General features: G+C 39.8%; 1 protein-coding gene across 1 annotated transcript in view; it reads right to left on the reverse strand.

Moving 5' to 3' along the window:
* Positions 1-13,978, reverse strand: part of slc1a7a (solute carrier family 1 member 7a) — a 36,117-nt gene extending 22,139 nt beyond the window's left edge. Inside the window, exons 1-2 of the mRNA XM_086172341.1 lie at positions 13,469-13,978; positions 7,798-7,877 (exon numbers count right to left, since the gene is read on the reverse strand). Coding sequence (XP_086028467.1) covers positions 7,798-7,877; positions 13,469-13,609 — 221 coding nt within the window. The 5' untranslated portion in view covers positions 13,610-13,978. The remainder of the gene's footprint in view (positions 1-7,797; positions 7,878-13,468) is intronic.
* Between the last annotated feature and the right edge of the window lie 10,937 nt (positions 13,979-24,915).

Consider the following 24,915-nt stretch of genomic DNA (forward strand, 5'->3'; position numbering starts at 1 on the left):
TTCTTATACGAACCAGTTGCAACTGCAATGAAAAACTAATTACTGAATCTGTCACAACAAAGACTGTCGGAGTCTTTGTTCACTCATCGAAAGAAAAGATCCACACTTTGGGAAATCATCAGTTGTCATGGTTACTTTTCCAAAAGTCTTGGTAGAAAATATCAAACGTTTTGGCAAGTTCACCTCATGCTGTATTTGGGCATGAAGAGGTGAAGGATGGACATGCAAAAAACAATCATGGCCTCTGTGAATTCATTTTCATTTTGATTATTGAAAACAAACAGAACTTAGGAGAGCAGCTAAAAAAAAAATGTAAATTTTACTTCCTGTAGTGGTTTTTCTTTCTCAGTGAAACTGCCTCGTTCTGTGTGCGATAAATTCACTCCAACCAAGTCTCATGGAAATATATGAAAAGATGACATCTCCTTGTTGGAATGTCTCTTACTGTCTATATATCTATACATACATACATAGAAACATATTAAAAAAGAAGTGGGAATTACTCAAAGAAACACTGCGCGCTTCTGCCTCACAGCACAAAGGATACCGGTTCGATTCCCATGGGGGAGCCTTTCTGCGTATTCCTCTCACACACGCACACACACACACACACACACACACACACACACACACACACACACACACACACACACACACACAGAGTATATATTACATACATATATGTATGTAACAATGTCGGCATGTACACTATATGGCCAAAAGCATTCGCTCACCTGCCTTGACTCGCATATGAACTTAAGTGACATCCCATTCCTAATACAGAGGGTTCAGTATGATGTTGGTCCACCCTTTGCACCTATAACAGCTTCAACTCTTCTGGAAAGGCTGTCCACAAGGTTCAGGAGTGTGTTTATCGGAATTTTTGAGCATTCTTCCAGAAGTGCATTTGTGAGATCACACACTGATGTTGGATGAGAAGGCCTGGCTCTCAGTCTCCGCTCTAATTCTTCCCAAATGTGTTCTACTAGGTTGAGGTCTGGACTCTGTGCAGGCCAGTCAAATTTATCCACAACACACTGTGTCATCCATGTCTTTATGGACCTTGCTTTGTGCACTGGTGCACAGTCATGTTGGAAAAGTAAGGGGCCAACTCCAAACTGTGCACACAAAGTTGGGAGTCTGAAATTGTCCAAAATGTCTTGGTATGTTGAGGCTTTCAGAGTTCCTGTCACCGGAACTAAGGGGCCAAGCCCAGCTCCTGGAAAGCAACCCCACACCATAATACCCTTCCACCAAATTTCACTCTTGGCACAATGCTGTCGGACGAGTACCGTTCTCTTGGCAGCCGCCAAACCCAGACTCCTCCATCAGATTGCCAGATCGATAAGCGTGATTCATCACTCCAGAGAACACATCTATACTGCTCTAGAGTCCAGTAGCGGATATATAGATATATACATATATATGTAATATATATATATGTACATATCCATCCATCCATCCATCCATCCATCCATCCATCCATCCATCCATCCATCCATTTATATATAAATAATACTAGAATAACTGCATAATTTCTACTTGCAAATATATGTGGGACATTTAACGTTTTTTTTTTTCAACATTGTATCTATTCTCCCGTAGCCAACTGAATACATGACCAGCTGGTCCTCACTTTTGCTCCCCCCTGAAAGTTTTGAACAAATCGTTTCGCAGTTAGACCACAAAGAAGAGCTCTTCTGGATAATGGCCTTCTTTATGGACAGCTTCTGTTTGTCAGAGAGGAAAATGCAGTTGAAGTTATGTGGAAAAATGGATCTTACACCGGAAGGTCTCTTGCTGCGTGGAAAATCTAAGAAATGATTTTTCACTACAATACCTAACTCTAATAAATGACCAAAAGTGATGATGAAAATCGCTTCTGTTGGGTTTAACTCAAGAGCTTTTTCGCCGGGACTTGTTTAGCTCACATCGAGTTGTGACGCTGCATATTACAAAGGATGACTAACAATTCTGAGTCAAAGCTGTGTCACCTAATTGTGCCTGTCTGTTTGCTTTTTCAGAGGAGTGTATTCTTAAGTATAAAATCATACACAGCTTTTCCTCTCTGGTGAATTGGACAACAAATTCAGCAGCAGCAGGGCTGTGCCCTCTGCTTGCCTGGGATTAACTGACAGCAATAAAATAGGGTTCAAAAGAAAGAGTCGAGCCCAGGTGGATTAGAAAATAATACATCAGTCATCTGTAAACTGGCAGGCAAACTATCTCCGCTTCATTGTTGCTGTCCAGATGTTTCCCGCTGGACTGATATGACTGATTTGGTCCAACTGTATTTCTTTAAAGGGATGTGATATCAACAAACCAGTGGGGATTAATCCATGCTCCTTAATAACCTGACAATAACTGGAACAATAAAATGCATCTTTTTAGGAAAATCCAATCGACTGCAGTCAAATTGACATATGACTGGAAGCTGCAGTGCTCCAGTGTCTGAATAATGCTGCATATGGGCTTGTTGGAGGCAGATAGGCAGACAGGGAAAATACAACACACCAACTAACATTCATAATGTATCAAGTAACACTCAAAAACACTTACTTTTTCTACCTCTGTTCAGCATATGCAACTCAAATGTTTTTTTTAGGTTGACATGATTATGTTCCTGCGTTGACCTCAGTCCGACTGACTGCAAATGAGAATTGTTCCTCATCCGTCACAACCACTATGTGATAAGGAAAACATTATCCATCATTTCCAGAGAGCAGGATTAGACATGAAACTCTTACTTTGCAAATAAGCACAGCATGTTCGAACCAATCGTTGGTGCTCAAAAGTGTGCCCTGATACAGGCCGCTCTCTGCTGCTTTCATTTACAACATGATTTACTCAAATATAGAGGTGTCGGTCACACACTATACTGTGATGGTTCCTCTCGCAAACTATATATGTGGTGAGTATTATCATTTGATGCTGATCAAATTCTGTGAAAGAATTATAATATCCAGGTCCGTGTGCTAAAAAGAGGATTTCTTAGAACTGGCATACATGCATTCAATATACTCTATGAACAAACAGCTCTTCTTCACAAATTGCAAATTATGGTTGTTTGCCTCAGGAACCCTAAATGTATTCATTCTGAGGCACTTAGGCTTGAAACCAGACATGCAGTGAGGAGGTTAAAGACCAAAACAGAAAACATTCCCTTTGCATGAATTAATTCATTCATAAGCTTATACTGCTTGCGTGGGAGGGCTGAAGCCCAGCCCAGCTTTGTCAATCACGGGGCCACATATAGAGACATTTAACCATTCAGGAGCGGCACGGCGGCGCAATGATTAGCACTTCAGCCTCACAGCATAAAGGATCCTAGTGTGATTCCGTCAAGGGGATCTTTCTGTGTGGAGTGTGCATGTTCTCCCCGTGTCTGGGTGCAGGATAAATGTCAGGCGATGGATAGATAAAAATTCACACCATCGTATGTCTGGATGATTCAGGGTGATTTCTTTGAAAATGCTTTGAAATTTGATTCTAGTGGTGCTACAGAAATAGCACAGAAGATAACATGAGAATAGCCTATAACCAGCACCATGCAGGGAAATTCTCAAGAGCTCAGGGGCAGAAAACACCTTTGTTACTCTTCATCTGCTAATCCTCAGGAAACGCCACACAGGACAGACACACGCTGTCATGTGTGTGTCTCTTTGATATCTGAGTCAAGGTGGGATTATTGTGCTTTGCCTGCCATGAAACCGCCTCCTCTGTATGCTCGAAGCAGCAGCAGATCTGCTACAGGAATTTTGGACCATATGGAGCTTACAAGTCCTTCCTGCTGCACCTTGGTTGCGCTAAATCTTTCCAGTAATCCTTGGTTCAGATGAAAATGAGAAGGCTGAGGCTCTGCAGACACGACCAGTGCATGACATTCATGACAAACTGTAACGGCCCTCCAGCCTTTGCTCCTCCGGGTTATATTAGCTTGTCTAAATCAGATCAATGTCCCGTTTATGGCAGTCAAAACACATTTTTAAATGTCAAGACTGTTTTTAAGATGCAGTTGTGACAAAACGAAAAATGTACAATCATGTGTCAAGACCCAGGATGCTGTGTACATATGGGTTCACACATGTGAAAGCATCTTAAGATATCATAAGATAAATTTTATTGATCCCCCTCGGGGAAATTCCTTTTGTCACAGCAGTGTAACAGTTATAATGTCAAAAAATTAAAAAGTCAAATAAATATGAATATATATGTAAATAGAGGGACAGAAGATAGCAAGGCATCCATGAGTAAATAGACAGCAGCAACAACAAATTCAGGGATAATGGACAACATAAAGGAACAGTAAGGGTGAAAAATACACAGCCAGAACTAAACGATAATGTAAATAGAGTGAATGACAAGAATAAACTAAATAAACCAAAATAGGCAGGATGTGTGCAGGCTGGGACCAACAAGGATAAGAATGACAGGGTATAACATGTGAAAGGGTGAGGTAGTGAGATTGTGGAAGCAGCACAGATGCACCTCAGGCCGGTCAGAGTTGTGTGTTGTTGCACAGTCTGATGTCTGTGTCTGAAGCGTTCAGTTCTGCACCAGGTTGGGATGAACCATTGGTGGGAAAAAGCTGCCCTTCCCACCCCTGCTGGTTTTAACCAAACAAAAAAACTGCACTCCAACCACCAGAGTTGAGAAATCATGACCTGGAAATGTGGCTGAGACTACAAATATGACATCCGGTGCTGTCACAGATATGAGAATACCACCCAGCATCTTCCTATGTCTAGAAAAATACCATAAATATTGCACAGGCAAACGGTCACAGCAAATCAGCAGGGTTTTCCCCATCTGAGACTGCTTGTTCTGCACAGAAGAAGGCGGAGGATGCACTTATCACATCATTATTTCTACCACGTCTGTAAAGCGGCCGCTCCGCTGCCGCATACATGACACCGTTGCCATTTTTCTGAACTGTGAATATAAAAGCACAATATTGAATATGGAAATAACATGCTACTTGGCTACCAGCTAGCAAGAACTGAAGGGGTGCTGCTGCTGTGGGAAACCGACTAGGCATGTAATAAGCAAATATGGATGATAATCCGTTTCCATTGTCATACTAATTTAAGCCTATATTTGTGATAAAGATTTGTTGCATTTGCTGTATTTGCTTATTAGTGCTCCTCCTACAGGAGCTTACTCCACAACTAGCTTTTCTTTCTACAGACCGAAAAAACGCAACTATGGGACTACATAAGCCCATAAACCCTTTCACTCAGAAGCCTGAAAACAACCTGAAACTTTTTTGATGCCTCAGATAAAACAGTGGAAACAATTTTGCACAGCTACATTCCCAAAGCTGCATTACAGTCAAGATGTCAGGTTGCTCTTTATATATTCCTCCTTAAGATGGGACGCAGACGAAATAATATATTACAGTTCTCCGTGTTGTTGCTGAACATACGGGGATAAGGATAGATGGGTCTGATTTTGGTCTTTAGGCTGGAGAAGTACTTGAGGCATAAGATAAGTGATAGATAATGGATGGATGGAAGGAAGTACTTAAGGCAGATTTATGCGTTAGCATTAAGCTGTAGGTACCTGAAGCTTCACGTCTGGCCTATTTAACCTTTCGACATGAACCTCATCTGAAATTAAATGATGCGTCACAGGAGATGAAAGTGGTGTCTTGCCCATCTCATGGACCCGGATGTTCTCAAATGCTTTGCTGTTCTCTATATTTGTATCTTGAACCAATTCTCTGGTCTCAACTATTGGCTTTTGTTCATGTAGTTTCAGTAAACCAATTAACATAGACATGTTTTGGTTAAAATCTCCAACAATCTATTTTGTTTCGTCTGCATGTTTGGAAAATACGGAGAACTGCAGTATGGTGGCTGGGGTGTGTAGTCCTTGCTGTGCTGAAGCAGATAAAGAAAAGGCTCAGAGATAGAGTTCGGAAATCAGAAAATCAAAATGATGCACAGGTACAACTGTGGCTCCTGTTGCTCAACACAGGAAAGAGTAAATGGAGAGACATACCGGCATATTATTACCATATTATTAACCTTTGAGTTTCCAGTTTGAGAGCTTAATAAAATGAATATGCTGTGAAGAAATAAATGAATCCAATAGTTTCTCAAAATCTCACACCATCCAATCGTTTAATTACTATGAATGAAACAAATATTGAACATAAGGAGGCTGCAAGGGGAACGGCCATTGATTCTGCATGACGAGTTCATGGGATAATCTGGTTTCCGCTTTGGCTGTTGCGCAGATGGCATTGGAAGGGAAAAAATGGGGACAGGCAGACTATAGGCCTGGGGTGGATATTTCACCCCTAGATAAGCCTTACTGTACCGTGCACAATACCAAGCAGCCGGTGTGGGTTTCACAATTGAGATGCGCAGCTTAATATTTGGTGAAGGGAGAACATGTAGACTTAAAATCACTTCTGGAGAGATTTTGCAACGACATGCTGATCTACCTTATATCACTTTTGACAGGAGGTGTGAGCCATTCAAACCCATCAGCTGTCAAGTAACACGCCTTCCATGTTCATTACCCCATATTTCCTCTATTGCAGGATCATTGAGTGTGTGATTTTTACTTTTTTTTTTCTTTTTCTGAGGACTCAACAGGAGCCACAGCAGCCTGGGAACAAGTTAAATGTTAAGCCTGAACGCTTTTAGATTCCTGTGTATTCAACTGGTGAGCTGAACTTGGCCATGTTTGGCCCCCCGCCTGCATGTGCTGTATCAGATTAGTTGTAATTAATGTCTCTTGCCCTCACGTGCCTCACGTTTGGCAGTAGACCTGTACTCAAGTGATCTCCTGCTCTACATTTGTGAGACTGGGCCAAATGAGCATGAGAGCACACATACACACTCACACACATGGACAGGCAGCAGCATGCATGCACTCCAACACACACAGACATACTCACGCTTACTATTACCGCTTTTTCTTTGGATTTGATATTTCATATATTTGAAACAGAGTGAGAAATCAACAAGCGCAGCGCACATAGGCTCGGATACAGAGAAACAGAACAGACAGACAGAGGGAGGGAGGATGGATTAACTTCTCATCCAGTCTTTGCTGGTGCATAGATTGTAAGTAGCTTATTGCACAAAGCAGCCTGCATGTAACCCGTGCGTTTGCATGATTTGTTTTGGGACTTTTTTGTTTTTGTTTTTTTTTTACATCGAGCATCACTGACCTCATGCAGGCTGCCGAGAGCGTTGGGCCTAAAATAGTCGAAATAGAGAATTTTGTGGGCGGGGTGCACCTGAGATTGCATCCAAAGCTATAAAAGGGCACTAGATTTACATTTTTATCAACAATGTTCTTTAATCCTTGATGTCCACAGAGGTAATAGGGTGCAGCAAAAATCTCATCTAGGTTTTTATCTAAATTAATCACCATGCAAAGTCACGTGGATGTTGCATTGGCATTGTCTGGGCCACATAGATTATTGTACATGCAATGCAAAATAAGGAAGAAATGTGTTATTTATGTGTCAAGCCTGCTGGTTGAGAGTAGAAGAAGATGATGGATGTTTGCCGCACACATTTAGGGGTGATGCATTTGTTAATTTCTGTCATTGACCTGCAATTTACGTTGGCAATGTTACTATCCTCAGTGATGATAGAGATATCTCTCTCATCCCAGCTCCTCTCTCAAGAGCGCTCATTTATGTGTTTCTATGTTTTATTTTTTCATTTTTTTGTTTGTGTGGTTTTAATTGTAACCCAGATGTCCTTTTTCGAAATTGCAGCACATTTAATACAAATGGCAATTGTGTTTTATGGGGGTGTGTGGAACTCCTACCTGGATACAACCAGAGGCAGAATGAGCATTTTCAACATTCTCATTAGCAGCTCTCCAGGAAACTGGAAGTATTTGACCTCCTGCAAGTGAAAGATAAAATTCACACTGAAGCTTTTGTGTACAGAGTCACACAATACACATGCGTCACATTAGTCATGCATTTATGCAGTTTGCTTAATGAGAAGATTCATTCGCTTGTCAAAGTTTTGGTGAAAGTATCTCATTGTTGTGGAACTTTTCAATTTACCGCAGTGCATTGGTTTGCATCCAATTTCGGAAAATATGGAAGATGAGCATTTTCATACAAAATCATTTTGCATGAGTTTCTATTGGAAAAATCCAACAACATGCTCCATGCTTATTAAAAAAGGGTGTTACTGAAGCAGACCAATAAAGTGACCCTTGATTGTACATGTTTCAAACATGTTAGTCAATGCACAGCCATACTTTATGTTCATTATTTCAAAATAAATACTTTTCTTTTACAGGAAAAACAGTGTCACATTAAAAAAAGGGCACATTTTTGAAGTAAATTAGGAACACATGACTATTTGGAAGTGGAAAGTTGACATGTACACAAAGTAGATTAGAATGTGCACTTGATGCTGAAGATACACCCACATTAAACACTTTAAAAAACAGTGTGAAATAGAACATTGAATATATATCTATGTTAACATACATACAGAATATATATGCCATATGTATAAAGACCGTGTGTGTATAAACAATGTATACATCGACGAGATTCTGGACAAACTAGACAGAACCAAATATAGAAACCATAGAATCCATGATAGCCCTAATGCTGCAGCGCAGATATAAAAGACGGTGGGAGGAACAATGTTCTGGTTTTCAGTACCTGCTGCTTTTAATGATGTCCTCTTTTATTATCCAGACTGACCTTGCTCAACACACTGTTACATTTACATCTAAAAGCATGTGAGCCTCCAAAACTTCCTCTTGCTTTCCACATCAGTCTGATACTATATTCAGCTTTCGCTTTGCTGATGAGGACTTTCAGTGATGTGATAATATCAGTTATGTCTCTATAACTATCTAAATTTTTTCAACACTGCGTGTATGGAATATATTTTTCGACGTCTTTTTCTGGGGTTTTTAGATGTGGGATCTCTCTATATGCCAAAAATCATACAGATTTTCCACTGATACATTGGTCAGGACCATCGGCGTTCTTTTTGAATAAATCCAAAAAATAAGAGCAAGCATGCATGAAAAATAGAGTGACTAGCTTTATCTGTGTACTGGGCTGACAAGAACATTTTTTTATCAAATGATGAAAAACTAGCTATGAAAACTATTTTCAGTTCGCTGTCAGCAGGCAGCTACTTCCTCCTCTTTGGGGAAACCGCTACATGAGTGCCAGTGTTCTTTAAATTATTTTTGACACAGTGTGAGTAGGGAATGAAAAAAATCATGAAATGTCAACTGACACAATGTATGACTATTGACCTTTATAGCAGTTGATTTTTGTTTATCTCCTATATAACAGTGAATACATTTCAGTATGTAAGCATGTTTGCACTTCTTAAAGATAGCACCACAGCCATAAAAACATTAATATTGTCACGCGGGAATTCACTGTATCTGATTTTTCTTTCTTGACGAAACAAGGATTACTGGTTTGGCAGTGCTTAAGAAGCTTCACATACACTTTGCTTTACCTTACTGGACTGTGATAGTTTACGGAATAGATTTATTATTGGTCTATTTTATGGCAAGTAGTTTAAAATTGTACTATTGTTCCGCTATCTTTCCCACTGTAACACCTCATGAGTGTACAGAGAAGAAGTCAATGAACATAACAAAAGGATCCAACTGATACTGGTAAATAATCGTCTAATGCCGTGAGTATGCCTTTAAAAAAATTAAGTTGTCGAAATTCTATTTTAATTTATGATGTTGTGAGCAAATCATTTCAAAAATGTCATTGCAATTAGAGAAAGACAGAAAGCTAAAATGCCAGTGGAAATACAAAACACAGAAAAGGTAAAGAGTGAAAGATGAACTTTAAGTACTGCACATCTGTGCGGTGAGATGACTAAGCAGTAAAAGCTTTTTGGAGCGAGGAAGCTTTTAGGGGGAAAAGGCTGTGAGTGTAGAGAAAGCATGTTTGTGCATTTTGTGTTGTTTTCTCTAAGTCTATGAGTGAGGTATTAAAAGTATTCACGTGTGTGTTTATGTGCATGGAAAGTGTGTGTGTGTGTGTGTGTGTGTGGGTTTGTACTGCCTCTGTGCAGGAAGGACAAACACAGCTGTCCCCAGGTCCTGGCATTTGCTGTACACTGCACAAACTTCAAGTCACTGTGTTCACAGAGGCACATTTTAACCTATCCTGCTTCAAGGATTGTAACCATTTAGTTTATACGAAACAAAATACAGATTGTATGATCAATAATCACATGCAGTGATTATTGGAAAATGTGATACAACATTGCATACATTTGTGTCTTCATTTCTGTTAAATTTTCCTTTACAATTTCTTGTCGGGATAATATCAAATAAAACGCCCACCTTACTATGATAATATTTTAGATGATGGTTGGGAGTCAATATGATTGTAGCCACAATGTCAAATCCCATCTCATTAAAATGATGCTTCTGGGTATGTCATTTATTCATTTTTATACAAATAAATTAATGAAGATGATGTTCATCTTGCGCAGAAGCAAAAGAGCTTCCAGCAGAGCTAGATAGAGTCCTCCTGAAGATCATGGCTGAGTGATGTAATGAGTTCCCTGTTTTATTTCTTATTTGTATTTGTCTGCCATTAAAATTCCTTTGACATTCTCAATTTTTGTCAAAAAGAAGGTAGAATAAAATGCTTACTGACCTTTTGACAATAACAATTACAGAGAATTATCCGTGTCCTGCTATTGACACTAACTGTGACTGTTATTTTTAATCACTAGAGAAATACTTGTGTCAAAAACTGCCAAGCAAACAAATGAAATATGGTCATTAAAATATGTATGTAAAGATAAGCACACCAAAAAGCACAAATGTTATTCGGTCATGAAAGAAACGGCCAGTGCCTCAAGGAATATCCTGGATAAACAAAAACACTCAAAACATTGTGACAGATCCAAACCCTCGCTTTCGTGTAATTCTTTTTTTTTAATGGAAAAAAGTAGTGGTATTGAATTGTCTCTTTTTACATTATTATTTCGAGTTGCTCAATGACGCAGATAATCGTTACTTGATAAGTCTATAATGAGCGGATGAACTGGTGAATTTGGGAGCATATCTGTTTTTTTCTTTTGACCGGTGGGTCCATGACTTTGTCTGCTAAGTCTAACATCCAAAAGAGTTTGTTTTCCTCATGTTTCTTTCAATTTTAGAGTAGTTTTAGAAGACTGTGTCGTCTTATGTCAGCTGTCACAGTGACGTAACGCACTCCAAACCAGAGAAGGTCGTATATCAAAATAAAGTTGCGTAAATGAATAAGTAAAGGTCTTATAATAGTCATTTATTTTACCAAAAGCTACATCCACACTCAATAATGCGCTTGAATATTTGGTTTACATTTCTACTGGCATATCAGACCTGAGCAATTACTGTCCAATGGTAGAATAGTAGTTCACATTATCTCCCTCAGCCACTGCTTTTCATCACCACCATACACACACACACACACGCACACGCACACGCACACACACACACACACACACACACACACACACGCGCACACACACACTCACGGGTCTCCGTTCACAAATGTTATGTAAAGGCTGAGGGACCAATTTTTATTTGCATGCTCAAATAACATGTTTCTGTATCTCATAAACTAGAAAGAGATCAATTTTTTGAATGTGATCGAACAAGAAATGGAAAGAGATTAACTACTTCAATTCAAACATCTGATAAGTGATGTTAAGCACTTCAAAAATGCCATAAAAATTTGTGTGGCCGTGATGTCAGAGTACCAAGCACACCAGTATTTTCTTCAAAAACAGTTAATCTTGGCCTTTGTAGCAGTAACTTCATAAACAAACAGGACTGCGTCTATACTTCCTAAGTTCTTATTTGTACTAAATAAAGTCAGAGCTCTTACCCGCCTCTGGAAATGATTGTTGACCCAGGCCCAGAGGCTCTTTTTTTCAGCTGTTTTGTAGAAGCAGGGCTCAGATTTCCTGCAAATTAAATATCTCCTCTTCACCGGCCACCGGTGGAACCTCCCACAAAATGAATCTTTTCACTTTTGCCTTTACATTGCTCTATTTTTTACTCTACGCCTGTCTATAAGTGCACGTTCAGACGACGCATGGTAAATCGGCAGCCAAGGGAAATGATGAATCAAATTTAGCTAGATCATTGGCCGATATTCTTCAGGAAGCCATATTTTATTTCGGGAATAAAAGTCTTCTTAAGTCATAGTGTTTTAGTACACCAAAATATACCATCAGTATTATGATGGTATATCTTGCAGCAATACCATTGGCTGCAAATGCATCTGGTCATTTTACATGTAACCAGATCATATTTAAGACTGTCTCGAGATCACAAGTCAATTGCTTGAAAAGGGAACCCGTTGCACGCAGGTTTCATCACAGGGAATGCTCAAAAGTAACATGCTGTCAACCAGCAACGGCTAGCAGATATATATCATTCAATATTAAATCCAGTGCATTAAACCGGCATCCCTGCAGTGGCACATGTTCATTCAAGAAATGAACAGCATCTGATTTTTCATTTTCATTTCATCCCTTGCGAACAGTTGTTTGTGCGATTATCGCAGGAAGGCTCCTCTGATTATCAACATAAAACTGGAATCTATTTGAAGTCAAACTATTTAATCCACCGCACATTCTGTCTTCTGTGAATTATATAAGAAAAAAACAGGAATGGTATATTGTTGACTGGATGCCTGGATGGGAGTGATTGACAATTAATCTCCCCACTGGCAATCCTTTTTCATGGATGCAGCAGGATGTACGCATCTCATTGACAAATGAAGTGTTATTTGACATTCTAAAAACAGGATTATTATCTGACATTTCATTATATCTTAACTGCTAGGAACTGCAACACTTTTACACGCCATCCTTATTCTGTTACAAGCTTACTGATTTCTTCATGCATTACTTCTGGCATTTTGAGAGGCCACAAAACATCAACCTCACCTAGCAGTCTGGGTTGATTTTATTTTGTTCTGTGTGTATTCAGACCGAGTTTCCCGGTATTTGGACCTAATATTTCTCAAAAACCACATCACATCAAAAGATGATGCTTAGTTTTTAGACCTATCGGGTCCCAGTTAGCCCAAAAAGCAAAGAAAATCTCAAAGATGCCCTACAACAGCTCTGGTCTTCGGAGGTGTGATCTTTAAACCCACTACAATGCAAGCCATTGATTTCAAATTCGAAATGAAACCCAGCTTCTGAATAACACAACATTGTGATACTTTGGTTTTAGTTTACGGGTGTGTAAATGTTTTTTAGGGTAATTCAATAACGTTACCTACGACTCTCACGGGGACAGCGATGGATGCTCATGTGTGTGTTCAAGCGACCCACGGATGAGGGAATTGGTTATTACAAATATGTCTCTTCTCGAAGCAACAGCCCTGAAACTTGTTTGGGGAGACAAGATGAGTGAATGGGTGAACGTGTTGGTGGGGTAATCAGGGGTCACGATTTCACGGACTGACCTGTTCGGAGAGCTGCTTGCCTCTGAGAAAGAATCCCAGCAAGCAGCCAATGACCACGGCCAGCACAGACAGGATGAGCAGACCGTTCTGCTTGCAGACATTCTTCACCCGCCCCCATACTTCATCCAGAGCCACTGCCATCCTCCTGCTCCACCTCCTGCTGCTTGTCCCAGACCTGACCGCAACTTCACGAACCCCCCCTTAGAGAATACCACCTGTGCAGCCCCCCTTATGCCACTTATTCAGCCATAGATAGCCGGTACGCAGCCAACAGCCACAGTAAAAAACCAAACAAAAAGCAAGGCCCTGGATGTCGCGGATGGGACACGATAGGCTAATATAAGTCGACGAAGGAGAGGGTTGGGGTCGAGAGCGGAGACAACAGGGAAACAACGAGAGAAAGGGAAGACGTGGGATTCGGTTTACTGAGGGAGGTGGACAGTAAGGTGGAAGAAGTAGTCGTCCCAAAAAAATAGAGCCCGTCAGAAGTTCCTCTGCGACAAGCTGCTTCCTGAGTAATTCCACATGAGACTGAAAGCATCGCACTGACAACCTCTCGATCTCTGTCTCATCCCTGTCAGTCACCTCCCTCCCTGCCTCTCCGTCCCCGCCGACAGTTCTCCCGTCGGCCGACAGGGGGCTCCGCAACAGCTGGTGTTATTGTTAATACTACGATCCTATTAGGCCGCGCTGCACGACTCAGATCTAAGGCTGGATTAGAGAGCTCTCTGAACAATTGGACAGCGGATTGTGCCAGTCAGAAAAAAAGAAAAAAAAAAAAGAAGAGAAAATTGCAAAATAAATGACTTGAGGCAAAACACAAACAAAATAAATAGTGTTAAATAGTTTTGGTTTTCCCGACGCATTTCAAATGCTCAAAAAGGCTGCTCTGTGAGAGCCATGTATCTCCAAATACATCACTGGACTGCACAGTTTTACTCCACACTTTCACACACTCAAGGTCATGAATATTGTCTTTGCATGAGCATCGCATAAATGCCTTATGTAAAGCTCATACAACTTTTTCAAAAAATGATAATTCCGATAATTATTTTTGCTGCAGTCCAACAGGTCTCAACGCCGTAATGGCATGGTGCTGAGGAAAATTTAGTGCTACCTTAAACTTCGACTCCAATAAATACCCTGGGGATATTTATTCACATGGTTGATATTTTATGTAAAATAATAATATGATGTTTGAATTATGTCTTTTTTATTTGATTTAATAATTGTAAACAATGATCTTGAAAGGTGCTAATTTAAGTGTACAGAAAAGCTTTACTTTTAATATGTACTTTATCTCTCCCTATTACGTGACTGAAAATTATCATAATTTGCTCAGATTCAATGGCCAACAATATTCAAATGCTATAATTTGGAAGGGACAGTCATCTAAGGAAAGTTCATATGGTATGCAATCTCCAAAATATGTATTTTTACTTAAGACAGTTTGTTTGCTGCCTATACTGTATGTTCCTCAGTAATTCTTGAAATATACTTTGTTTTACTTTTACTTGCTACTGAATGTCTTTTCGCCTCAGTATTTTGGAACAGTTAACACCTGAACACTGTCCACTTTAATTAGAAACTGATATATGTCAGGTTGACTGGATTTGCTATTAAGTGACTCCTCCCATTGTCGCTTGTCTCTTTTCTACCTGCTGATGGTGCAGGTTTTAATTAAATCCGGGTCATCTGATATTCTCTATAGTTATTCAGAAATCCGCTTTAGTTGTGATGAAAAAGGTAACTTTCCAATACTGCTAACATCGAGATCATTTTTTTTCCAAGACCTTGAACAAAAGCAAAGCGGATGGAGATAGAGCTAATAAAGAAATAGAAAGCCCCTGTCAGCCACTGCTCACCATTACCTCATGTATTGTTGGAATTTTGTGATGCATGCTGAGTGCTGCAGCAAATCTATTTGGGTTCAGGTTAGGTTTAAAAGCAATTTGTTTAATTAGATTAAATAATAATGAGTAAAAAGACAAAGCAAAGACATTCAAACATTTCTAAAACTGTTCTGTGGTGCAATAGAAACAGTGATTTTACACCGTTCAAAACATTCCCCTTTAAATGAAAACAAATATTCTGCAGGAGAAAGAACCAAAACATAAATCTGAAATGAAAAAAACAACAACATTCACTTATTCATCAACAGAAGAGGACTACTAAATCTGCATTATGGATTTTAGATGGGACAGCATCCATTTACCATCTAAAACTTACCCCGAAATTAGTCTAATTCTTAACATGTCCTGACGAATCCAATTACACAAGTAATGAAATCATCTTCTACAAAGAGACTCTTTTGTTTGCAAACTCGGAATTAGACACAATACCTTGAGAGTTTCTATGTCCATTCAGTTGAATTGTGTTTCCAAATATAGTGATGTGCATCAGGAATATTGATACGCAGTCTGTTATTTCTCCCAGAACAATACAAGACCCCCCACCCCCGGCTGCTTTCCATCAACTTAAATTAAAGTCCAATAATGCAGGTGCATCACTTTTTGTTTTCCTTTTCAAAATTATCAAACATTTTATGTTCTGTCTGGCAAATTGTAAAAAAAAAAAAAAACAAAACCTTTGTGTGTGTGTATTAACTGATCATATACCTCAAGATATTTTGCTACATGCACATATATGCCACATTTACGCCATCATTTATCATGACAAATATTTCAAATAGAAAATAGAAAACAAGGCAAACAAAGTTATTAGAAGCTGTTTTAGTTCAAGATAGTTAAATCGATTCTGATTACAAGGAGGACATTTGTGGGTCGCAAACATTTTTTGGAATTTTTCTCATAAATAGGACTCAAGTTTGTGCTGTCACTTTCTATTTGAATTTCAATTTTGTTATTCATTGATATTCTATTCTTGCATCCACCTCATTATATGCATGAAATAATATGATATGAGTGCACCGAATGGAAATACAGTTATTGTAGTGTATCTTTGGTCTATTCAGTTTTACCACACTGGAACCACGTCGCTTCCCTTTTCAAATTGTATTGTGGCCTCAATTGGATCTCATATCTCTAAATTTATTTTTTCCAGGTCCCAAGTACTCCCCCGCATATTTTCTTGACCTCATGATGAGTTCCACTGAGGTCGAGGAAAACAAACATCAACACTTGCCTCTTGGTATAGTTTAGCAATGGCATCATTGATGTAATGACGACCCTCAAAAATACAACCTTTTTGATCACCATCACCAAATTAACTTTGAAGTGTTTTGTTTTTTAATCCATAGCTGATGATAAGATTTTATTTTATGCTTTTTCTTTTCAAAACTTTATTTGTTCAATACCTTGCGATTTGGTACACTTTGGATAAATCCATTGGAAAGAATTGTAACCAAAACCAAACATTGTTGACTCTCATCAGTCCCATTTTAGCACATAGATAGATTGTATTTATGTAATGAGAATCCTTAAATGGGCTCACTTCCTATCGGACATGAAATCATTCATGTCATGTAAAATATCTCAAGGTTCTATGGTATAAAAGTGGATTGAATGATTCAAGGCCTCTTGAGGATGAAAATTATGGGGAGCATAAATAAAGTTGTAATGTCCCAAGTATTTCAAACTGTAAGAATTTTGATTATATACAATTTTCAGTAATGGCATGGCACAATCTAAAAATACATGTTTATTTAGGAAATCCAATTTTCAGACTTAATGGGGAATTGTCTCTGTTGCTAGGATACCATTACCACTATATGCACAGTCTCTTATAGGAAAAAAAAACATTGTTTGACACACCATCCACTCCTTCAATCCACAATTTCCCTTGGAAAAAAAACAAGAGCAAAAAAGAACAAACTGACTGATATGATTATAGAAAAGTAATGCAAGTAACAATGCAATTCCCCCCCCCCCACTCATACAAAATGGTCACTGCATATTAGATATCCAAATTACATGGTGAATCAAATATTAAGGTCAGATTTCGATAATTACGTTTCTGTAGTTCAACTCAATTTCAGATTGGGTAATAAATCTGTACTCCTCTGATAAAGGCTTCTTAACCAGCACTGATGATCTGTCCAACACAATCATATCGATGAAAATCTCATGTGAGATATTTCTGCATAAGGATCATGTTATTTCAAATACAAGGGCGACATCATGAACCTGCTCAGCTGTGCATAACTGGTTGACACAACTTCTAATAGAATTGTGGAGGAAGTGCACATGTCTTCGCTTGTACTCAATTGTAAAAACAGCAACTTATCATCTGTGATGAAGGCTTGGTGTGAAAAGGTCATGAAGGCGAGGTCTTCGGATTTCATCAAAGAGCAGAAATTTGCAGGTTGAGTGCTTTTACATTACATGGGAAATAAATTCTCTAAGACCTCAGGCATATGCTTTATGGATGTTGGCTTATTCAGTGATGATACATTTGATGGCAACGCTCCTTTCTTACCTACTGTGATGACAATTTTTGAAATAATCTGCTTTTATTTAATGAAGAAATATATACATAAACAATTTCCTTGATATATTTTTTTACAAATTTCAGAACTCATTAAAACACGACAAGCAGGAAGGATGACAGGTATGCTTGCTCTACACCGGTGGGGGGACGACAGTATGACATTTGTTTTCAGAAACACCGCCGAGGTGAAGAGTGAACCGGCGCTCAGTGAAGAGCCCTGCTCAGCGACTGCTGGTGGGCTTGGAAAGGTTTGCAAAGGGTGAAGCGCAACATGCCAGGATATAAACAAAGATGGCAGCGCCCATGGACTGAGAGAACTGATGGGAATAAGACTTCAATACGCTGGAAAATTGGACTGGGTTGCTCTCTATGCTCAGTTTGAATTGTTAGCTCATGCAAGTGGCTGGTCTGATGATCAAAAAGCCCTCCAGCTCACCCTTTGTCTTGCAGACGATGCTTTGTCTTGCCCACTGCTTTTAGACCCGAGAGTGAGGGCTAAAATCAGCACTCTTACGGGTGCTTTTGGCAGGGTTTGGGGCAGCGTTTTCGTTCAGTGCTCTTGAGATCAGAGCTACACGGACGACAGAGAAGCGGAGGGGAATCACTGAGGTCCTTGACAAATGATATTGAAGGGCTGACAAGGCAGGCATATGTGCTCATGCCCAACACAGTGCAAACCGAATTGCCACGTGATCAGTTTGTCAAAGCACTTTCCCCTCCTGATCGGTGTGTTCACACCTAGCTAGCTCCCCACACCCTGACTGACCATGGAATATGCACTGGAGAGAGAGATGGTAAAGGGAACTGCACTACATGGTGCTACTCTCCTTGTTTAAGGAGCTGGGGAGTGTGATATGACTGTCCAGTGGCCACCATGGGTGGCCGAGGTAGCTGAAATTATCAGGGGCCTCACTGTGCCTGGGCGTCGCCAGCAAACGAAGCTCTCACCACAGATCACAATATCATGGTCCATGGAGATTCCTGTCTAGCCTCCTTTGTCGCCCTGTCCATCACTACTAAACAAGAAGGTGCTCAAAGCTGATCCCTGATGAAGTCCCACCTCCACCTTGAACTTTTCTGTTATCCCTACAGCACACTTCACCACTGTCTCACACCTAGCATACATGTCCTGCACCAGTCTAACATACTTCTCTGCCACTCCAGACTTTCTCATGCAATACGACTTTCTCATGCAATACCTCTCTTTTCACATTGTCATATGCTTTTTTTGGGTCACCAAAAACACAATGCAGCTCTCTCTAACCTTCTCTGTACTGCTCTATTAGCATTCTCAGCCTAGTTTCCACTACTCTTTCCCATACCTTCATTGTATGGCTCAGCAACTTTATCCCTCTATAGTTGCCGCAATTCTGCACATCCTCCCTATTCTTAAAAATGGGTACCATAACACTTCCTCATTCCACAGTCATCTTCTCACTCTCTAAGATCCTGTTGAATAATTGAGCCAGAAACCTCTGTTTATCCTAGACACTTCCACACCTCCACAGGTATATCATTAGGACCAACTGCTTTTCCACTCTTCGTCATCTTCAATGCCTTCCTCACTTCACTTTTACTATAATCTGCTACTTTATGATATAACTAGTCACCTATTCTACCCTTGCCTCACTTTCATTTACTCTTTCATCAGCTCTTCAAAGTACTCTTTCCATCTTCCCATCACTCTTCTATCATCTGTCAGAAAATTTCCCTCTCTATCCTTAATCAGCCTGACCTCCTGTGCGTCCTTTCCATATCTCTGGACAAAACTGTGATTAAGTGGATACTGTAAGGACTATCTACTTTCCTTGACACAAGGAACTGAGAATGATCAAACATATTTCAATGCCGAGACCACTTCAAAATGCATTCAGTGGTCAAGCCCTTGGGGTGATTTTTTTATTTTTATTTGACAGCACTAATAACATAATGCATACAAATTATTAGGCTTTTTTGTGATTTTATGTTCCCAGCCGACTTCAAATTTGATGAATTTAATGAAATGTTAAAAGGTGTCGTTTTAAATGGAGTTTGTAGGAGTTGCTGGCATAATGGTTTTTCATTGAAGCCTTTGTCTTCCATTAAGTTCTTTATTATTCATAAAAGCACAAACTTTTCTTTAGTCTTACTAACCTGAAATTTGTAAAACTGACCAAAAAAAGAAAAAATGCTTTTTTTTTTGTATTTTTTTTATTTATCTATTTCTTTATAAATTTCAATTCAATTCAAGATTCAAGATCTTAATTGTCGTGACCTATACGGTGCGGTGAGAATAGTACATAAAGAAGGACGTTGGATATACATTTAGCAGCAAGACGGCATGAAGGGTGAAGTGAATATGACGATGAGTTTGAAGGGCAGATTCGCGCAAAGAGGTAGTGGGTGTGAGATTGTCAGATGGGTGTGAGATTGTCTCTGTGGGGATCTGAGGATGGAGTGGGTGTCATCAGGGGGGCATTGAACGCTGTGTGGCTTAACAGAATAGTGTTCAGGTGTGAGTGTGTGTGCTCTGCTGGGGGATGGGGTGTGGTAGCTTGCAAAGGGGGGAGGGTTTGGGGGAGAGATCGCTTTCACAGCTCTCGGACAGAAACTGTTTTTCAGCCGAGATGTGTGGGTTTTCATTGTCCTGTATCGCTTTACTAATGGGAGCGGCACAAACAGGCTGTTGCCCTGGTGGGAGGGATCCTTTGCAATGTTCCTGGCCTTCTTACTTGAAACTCTGGCACAACAATTTCCTTCGAGATTAATAAAGTTGTTCTCATCTCATCTCTTCTGCATCCGGGGATTGTAGATAGAGCCCAGATCCAGGTGATCTGGGCTTCTTTAAGGCTCTAGCCTACAATGCCCTTTGCTGCTCTCACCACCCGGGCCAGTTCCTTTCTGTCTTGTGTCGTGCATCCACCATACCATACTGTAGCGCTGAGACAGAGGATGCTTTCGATTGTTGATCCGTAGAAGTTGATGAGCAGCCGACAGGAGAGCCGAGCTCGCTTCAGCTCAGAAGGAGATTCATTGCTGGTCTCTCTTCATCAGGGGTGAAGGTCCAGTGGCCGAAGTCAGGTCAGATGAGATGTATCCACTGTATCCCCATTTAAGTGGAGGGAGTATGTGCCATTCTCCTGGACATTCAGTAATCCACAACAATCTCCCTGGTCTTGCCTGTGTTGAGGATGAGGTTTTTGTTTGAAGACCATTGAGTTAGGTGCTGGACCTCTTGTTTGCAGTGGGTCTCATCATCATCTGATATGACATCCACCACGGTGGTGTCATCTGCAAACTTGATAATGCTGTTGTTTGTGGGGCGAATGGCACAACAGTCGTGTGTGAAGAAAAAAGAAAACTTAGTTTGATTTTTGAAACTCAAAGAGAAAAAATGATGATAATAGATAGAATTCTAACTTTCCAGGGGGAATTTTTTAAACCATCCTTATCATTAAGTTGCATTTTCTAAAAGGTGCAATAAGAAGCCAGTTCTGCTCATTCTTAGTATTGGTTTGGAGAAAACACAAAACCATTTTTGTGGTTATAAAAATTCTTTTCTAATAATTTCTGATCTCAGAGTTGGGGGTTGGGAGCATTCTTTTTTAACTGAAGACAAAATGTTCCTTACTCTCAGCAGAAGAAATGCCTTATGCAGGAAATGCCTTATGCAGGAAATTGGTTATAGAATAGCAGGTGAACAGTGAACATGATGTTAGTAGTAAAAATGAGATTGTAATAGGTAAGGTGTCCTGCAGAATTATAGATATAAATATTGCACAGATGTGAGTGATGGTATTGGTAGATAGAGGAAGATGTTGTGACGGCTGTCAGCAACATCAACACCGTGCTACATTCAAAGAAATGTTTCTGTATTGGTGGCGTTTGTGGCGTTAGACAGTTTGCGGCAGCTGAAATGAAGGACCTGTGGTAGCGTTCCTTCTTGCAACATGGATGCGGCAGTCTTTTACCGAAGGAGCTGCTTGGCTAACATCCTCCTCTCACCTACCAACTCAATGAAAATATTTGAAAATATTTTAGATGCTTCTTTAGGAAAGTCGGTGAATGACAAAGAATGGCCAGGATGGTCATTGGAAGTTTATTTTGCGGCCCCGAAAGGTACAGGTCTCCCAGAGTGCAGAGTAGTCTGCAGGAGAGTACAAAGACTCTCGAGGGTATGTTTTTTTGTTGGGCCCTCCTTAACCCTCATATTATGTTAAGGGTCAATTGGACCCAATTCCAATTGACCCTTAACATAATATGAGGGTTAAGGATAGACCCCTTTGTAATGTTCACGTGAAACAACATGACAAGTTTCAAGACAGTGAGTTCATTAGAAACGGCTACAACATTACATCCATTCACTTGAAGCGTGATATTGATTTCATTGCTGTCAGGTTTCCTTCTTGCAGAAAGAGGAGGAGTTATAAAGTTTGATGGCCACAGGTAAGAATGACCTTCTCTGTCGTTCTGTGGTGCTCCTCAGTGGTCTCAGCTGAAGGTGCTCTGGAGTCCAGGGGGCAGTCCAGGAACGAGCCAGATTATCTAACAAGCGTATTCAGTTATTTCCTGTCCATTTCAGAGCTTCCACAGCCTCGGCAGACCACTGCATAGAGCAGTACAAATGCCACCACAGTGTCGTAAAAGGTCATCCAGTCTCCTCAGACGGATGAAACAACTTACCAAGGTCACTGTCTTCCTTCAAGATATCCACGATGTCCAGACATGATGTGCGTCTTTGGGTGCTCTCTTTCGGATGCTATTCATCATCTCCTTTGTCTCACTGGTGTTGATCTGCATGTCGTCACTAAGCGACAAAAATGGTGACGTCAACCCGGTTCCCCTGTGATACATGTCCAACGATGGCTGTGCTGTCTCGAAATTTCTGGAGGTGGCAGCTGTGTTTTAATTATAGTCTGATATGGAGAGGGTGAAGGGGAAAACAGAGAGTACTGTACCCTGCGATAAATTAATGAATGACAATTTTATTGAAAATCAATGTTTTATTGAAATCTCTTCAATAACAGAGACATATTTAAGGTTCTTAATAGGGTATCTCCAAAAAAGTTAAATGGAAGTAATGGTCTAGTGCAGGGGGGTCGAACTCAAATACAAAGTGGGCCAAAATTCAAAACTGGGGCAAAGTCGGGGGCCATCAATGATAATTAAAAAAAAAACTTCCTCCAGATATAACAATGAACCCAAGCAAGTTTTGCTTAAAAACAGAACAAGCATAGCTCAATACTATACCTTCTGCGGCTTCTGCTTTACGTCCAGGACCTTGTAATTCTCATAATGCTTTGTTTCATAGTATCTTCTTATGTTATAGTCTTTCGTTACAGCTGCGCTAGCTCTGCACACGAGACAAACAGGTCTGTCCTTTATATTCGTGAACAGATAATCTGCTTCCCACCTGTCTTGAAAGCTCCTGTTTTACATCTTTCGTTTGGCCATTTTTGTGGAGGGTGAAATCAATTTACCTGATGTGACTGTAGCATGTTTGTTAATGACTGTCAACAGAAAAAAGGAGCGTTTGCGGGTTGCATGGCAACATACCAGCAACGCATTGTGGGATTTGTAGTATTTGGGGTACACGCAGTCGGCCAGCTTTAATGCACATTTGATATGATCTTATGGGCCAATTGTAATTACACTGCAGGCCAAATTTGGCCCGTGGGCCTGAGTTTGACACATGTGGTCTAGTGCCTTAAGAATCATCTCAGAAAGCTATTTTTGGTGTTTGAAGACTGTCGTTCATTCTGAATTGGACTTTTTGTAAGTCGCTCTGGATAAAAGCGTCTGCCAAATGACTGTAATGTAATTAATGTAATGTAATGACTGGTGAACTGACTCGTAAGACAAGCAAATATTGTGGTTATTTTTTTTTTCTCAATTGTAAATTTTCTCAAATGTAAATTAGCAAATAAACCAAAAAGCTCAGGATTGCTCTGAATGAAGTTGTCACTGTGTGACCTTTTCGTGGTGTATTGATATTCTAGTCTTCTGAGTATTTGAAGGAAATGTTCTTGGAGCAAATTCTCAGCGCTTTAGATATTGGGTTCAAATATATTCGGGTTTTATGCAATCTCCTGGGGTTATTTGTAAAGGCTTTTAAAAATCTCAAAAAGGTGCTCAAGATGAATCAAATTCAAATATGAATTGGTTGAAAACACAAACACAGTTTCTGCTCTTTGATAAATATTTGAAAACAATACGCATAAAGGAAAGTAGGATACAGAAAAAAGCAAAATAGGATGTGTAGAAAACTAGAAGGGGAAACGGGGAAAGAAAAAACATGAAATTGCTTTAGTGAACTCTTGTGCACTCAGTTGTCAGCCCTTCATTGTCATGATTAAAGTATATACAAAAAGTAAAACCTGCTTATTCCATTTCCATTAAGAGTCGTGCCCCATGTGTGACACATTTGAAACCAAAGGCTCTCTTGTATTGAGATAACAAGCTTTCAAATGAGGTATAATATAACTCTAATTGTAATCCCAGATGTCACAGCTGCTGTTAGGATGTCGTGTAATCCCAGAACAGGCTCCGGGATGTGCTGTCACCTGTGGCCCAAGATGTGAACTCCAATAACGTCTGACCCCGACTGCAGAATCCACTCTGTCAGTAAAGAGCATTTTAATAAATCTCCCGAGATTTAACCCTCTGTTCTTACTATTATACATTAACTCGACGGCTTGTGGTTTCAAAGACATCTTTTTCGGTCAAGGGATTCCCATTTTCACATTGTCTTGGATTGGTAGTGAAGTAGATTAGAGGATAAAAAAAAAAATCTACATTTTCTCAATGTCACTATTAAAGAATACATCTTTCAACCTCTTCTTGGTAAAGGCTGACTGACGTTAGAATAAATTTTCAATTTTCTGAGATATGATCACTAATTGCTGTGTCTGGATATTTTCAACAGAAGTTCTGGCACTTCTTAAAACAAAAATGATTCCCCTTATACTAGGAACATAATGGAATGCTATACATGATTTGTGGTCTGATGCCTTGTTGAT

Source organism: Fistularia commersonii, chromosome 25 (genome assembly GCF_037954325.1).
Source record: "Fistularia commersonii isolate RoL2024-O1a breed Wild chromosome 25, RoL_Fcom_v1.0, whole genome shotgun sequence".
NCBI classification, from domain to species: Eukaryota; Metazoa; Chordata; class Actinopteri; order Syngnathiformes; family Fistulariidae; genus Fistularia; species Fistularia commersonii.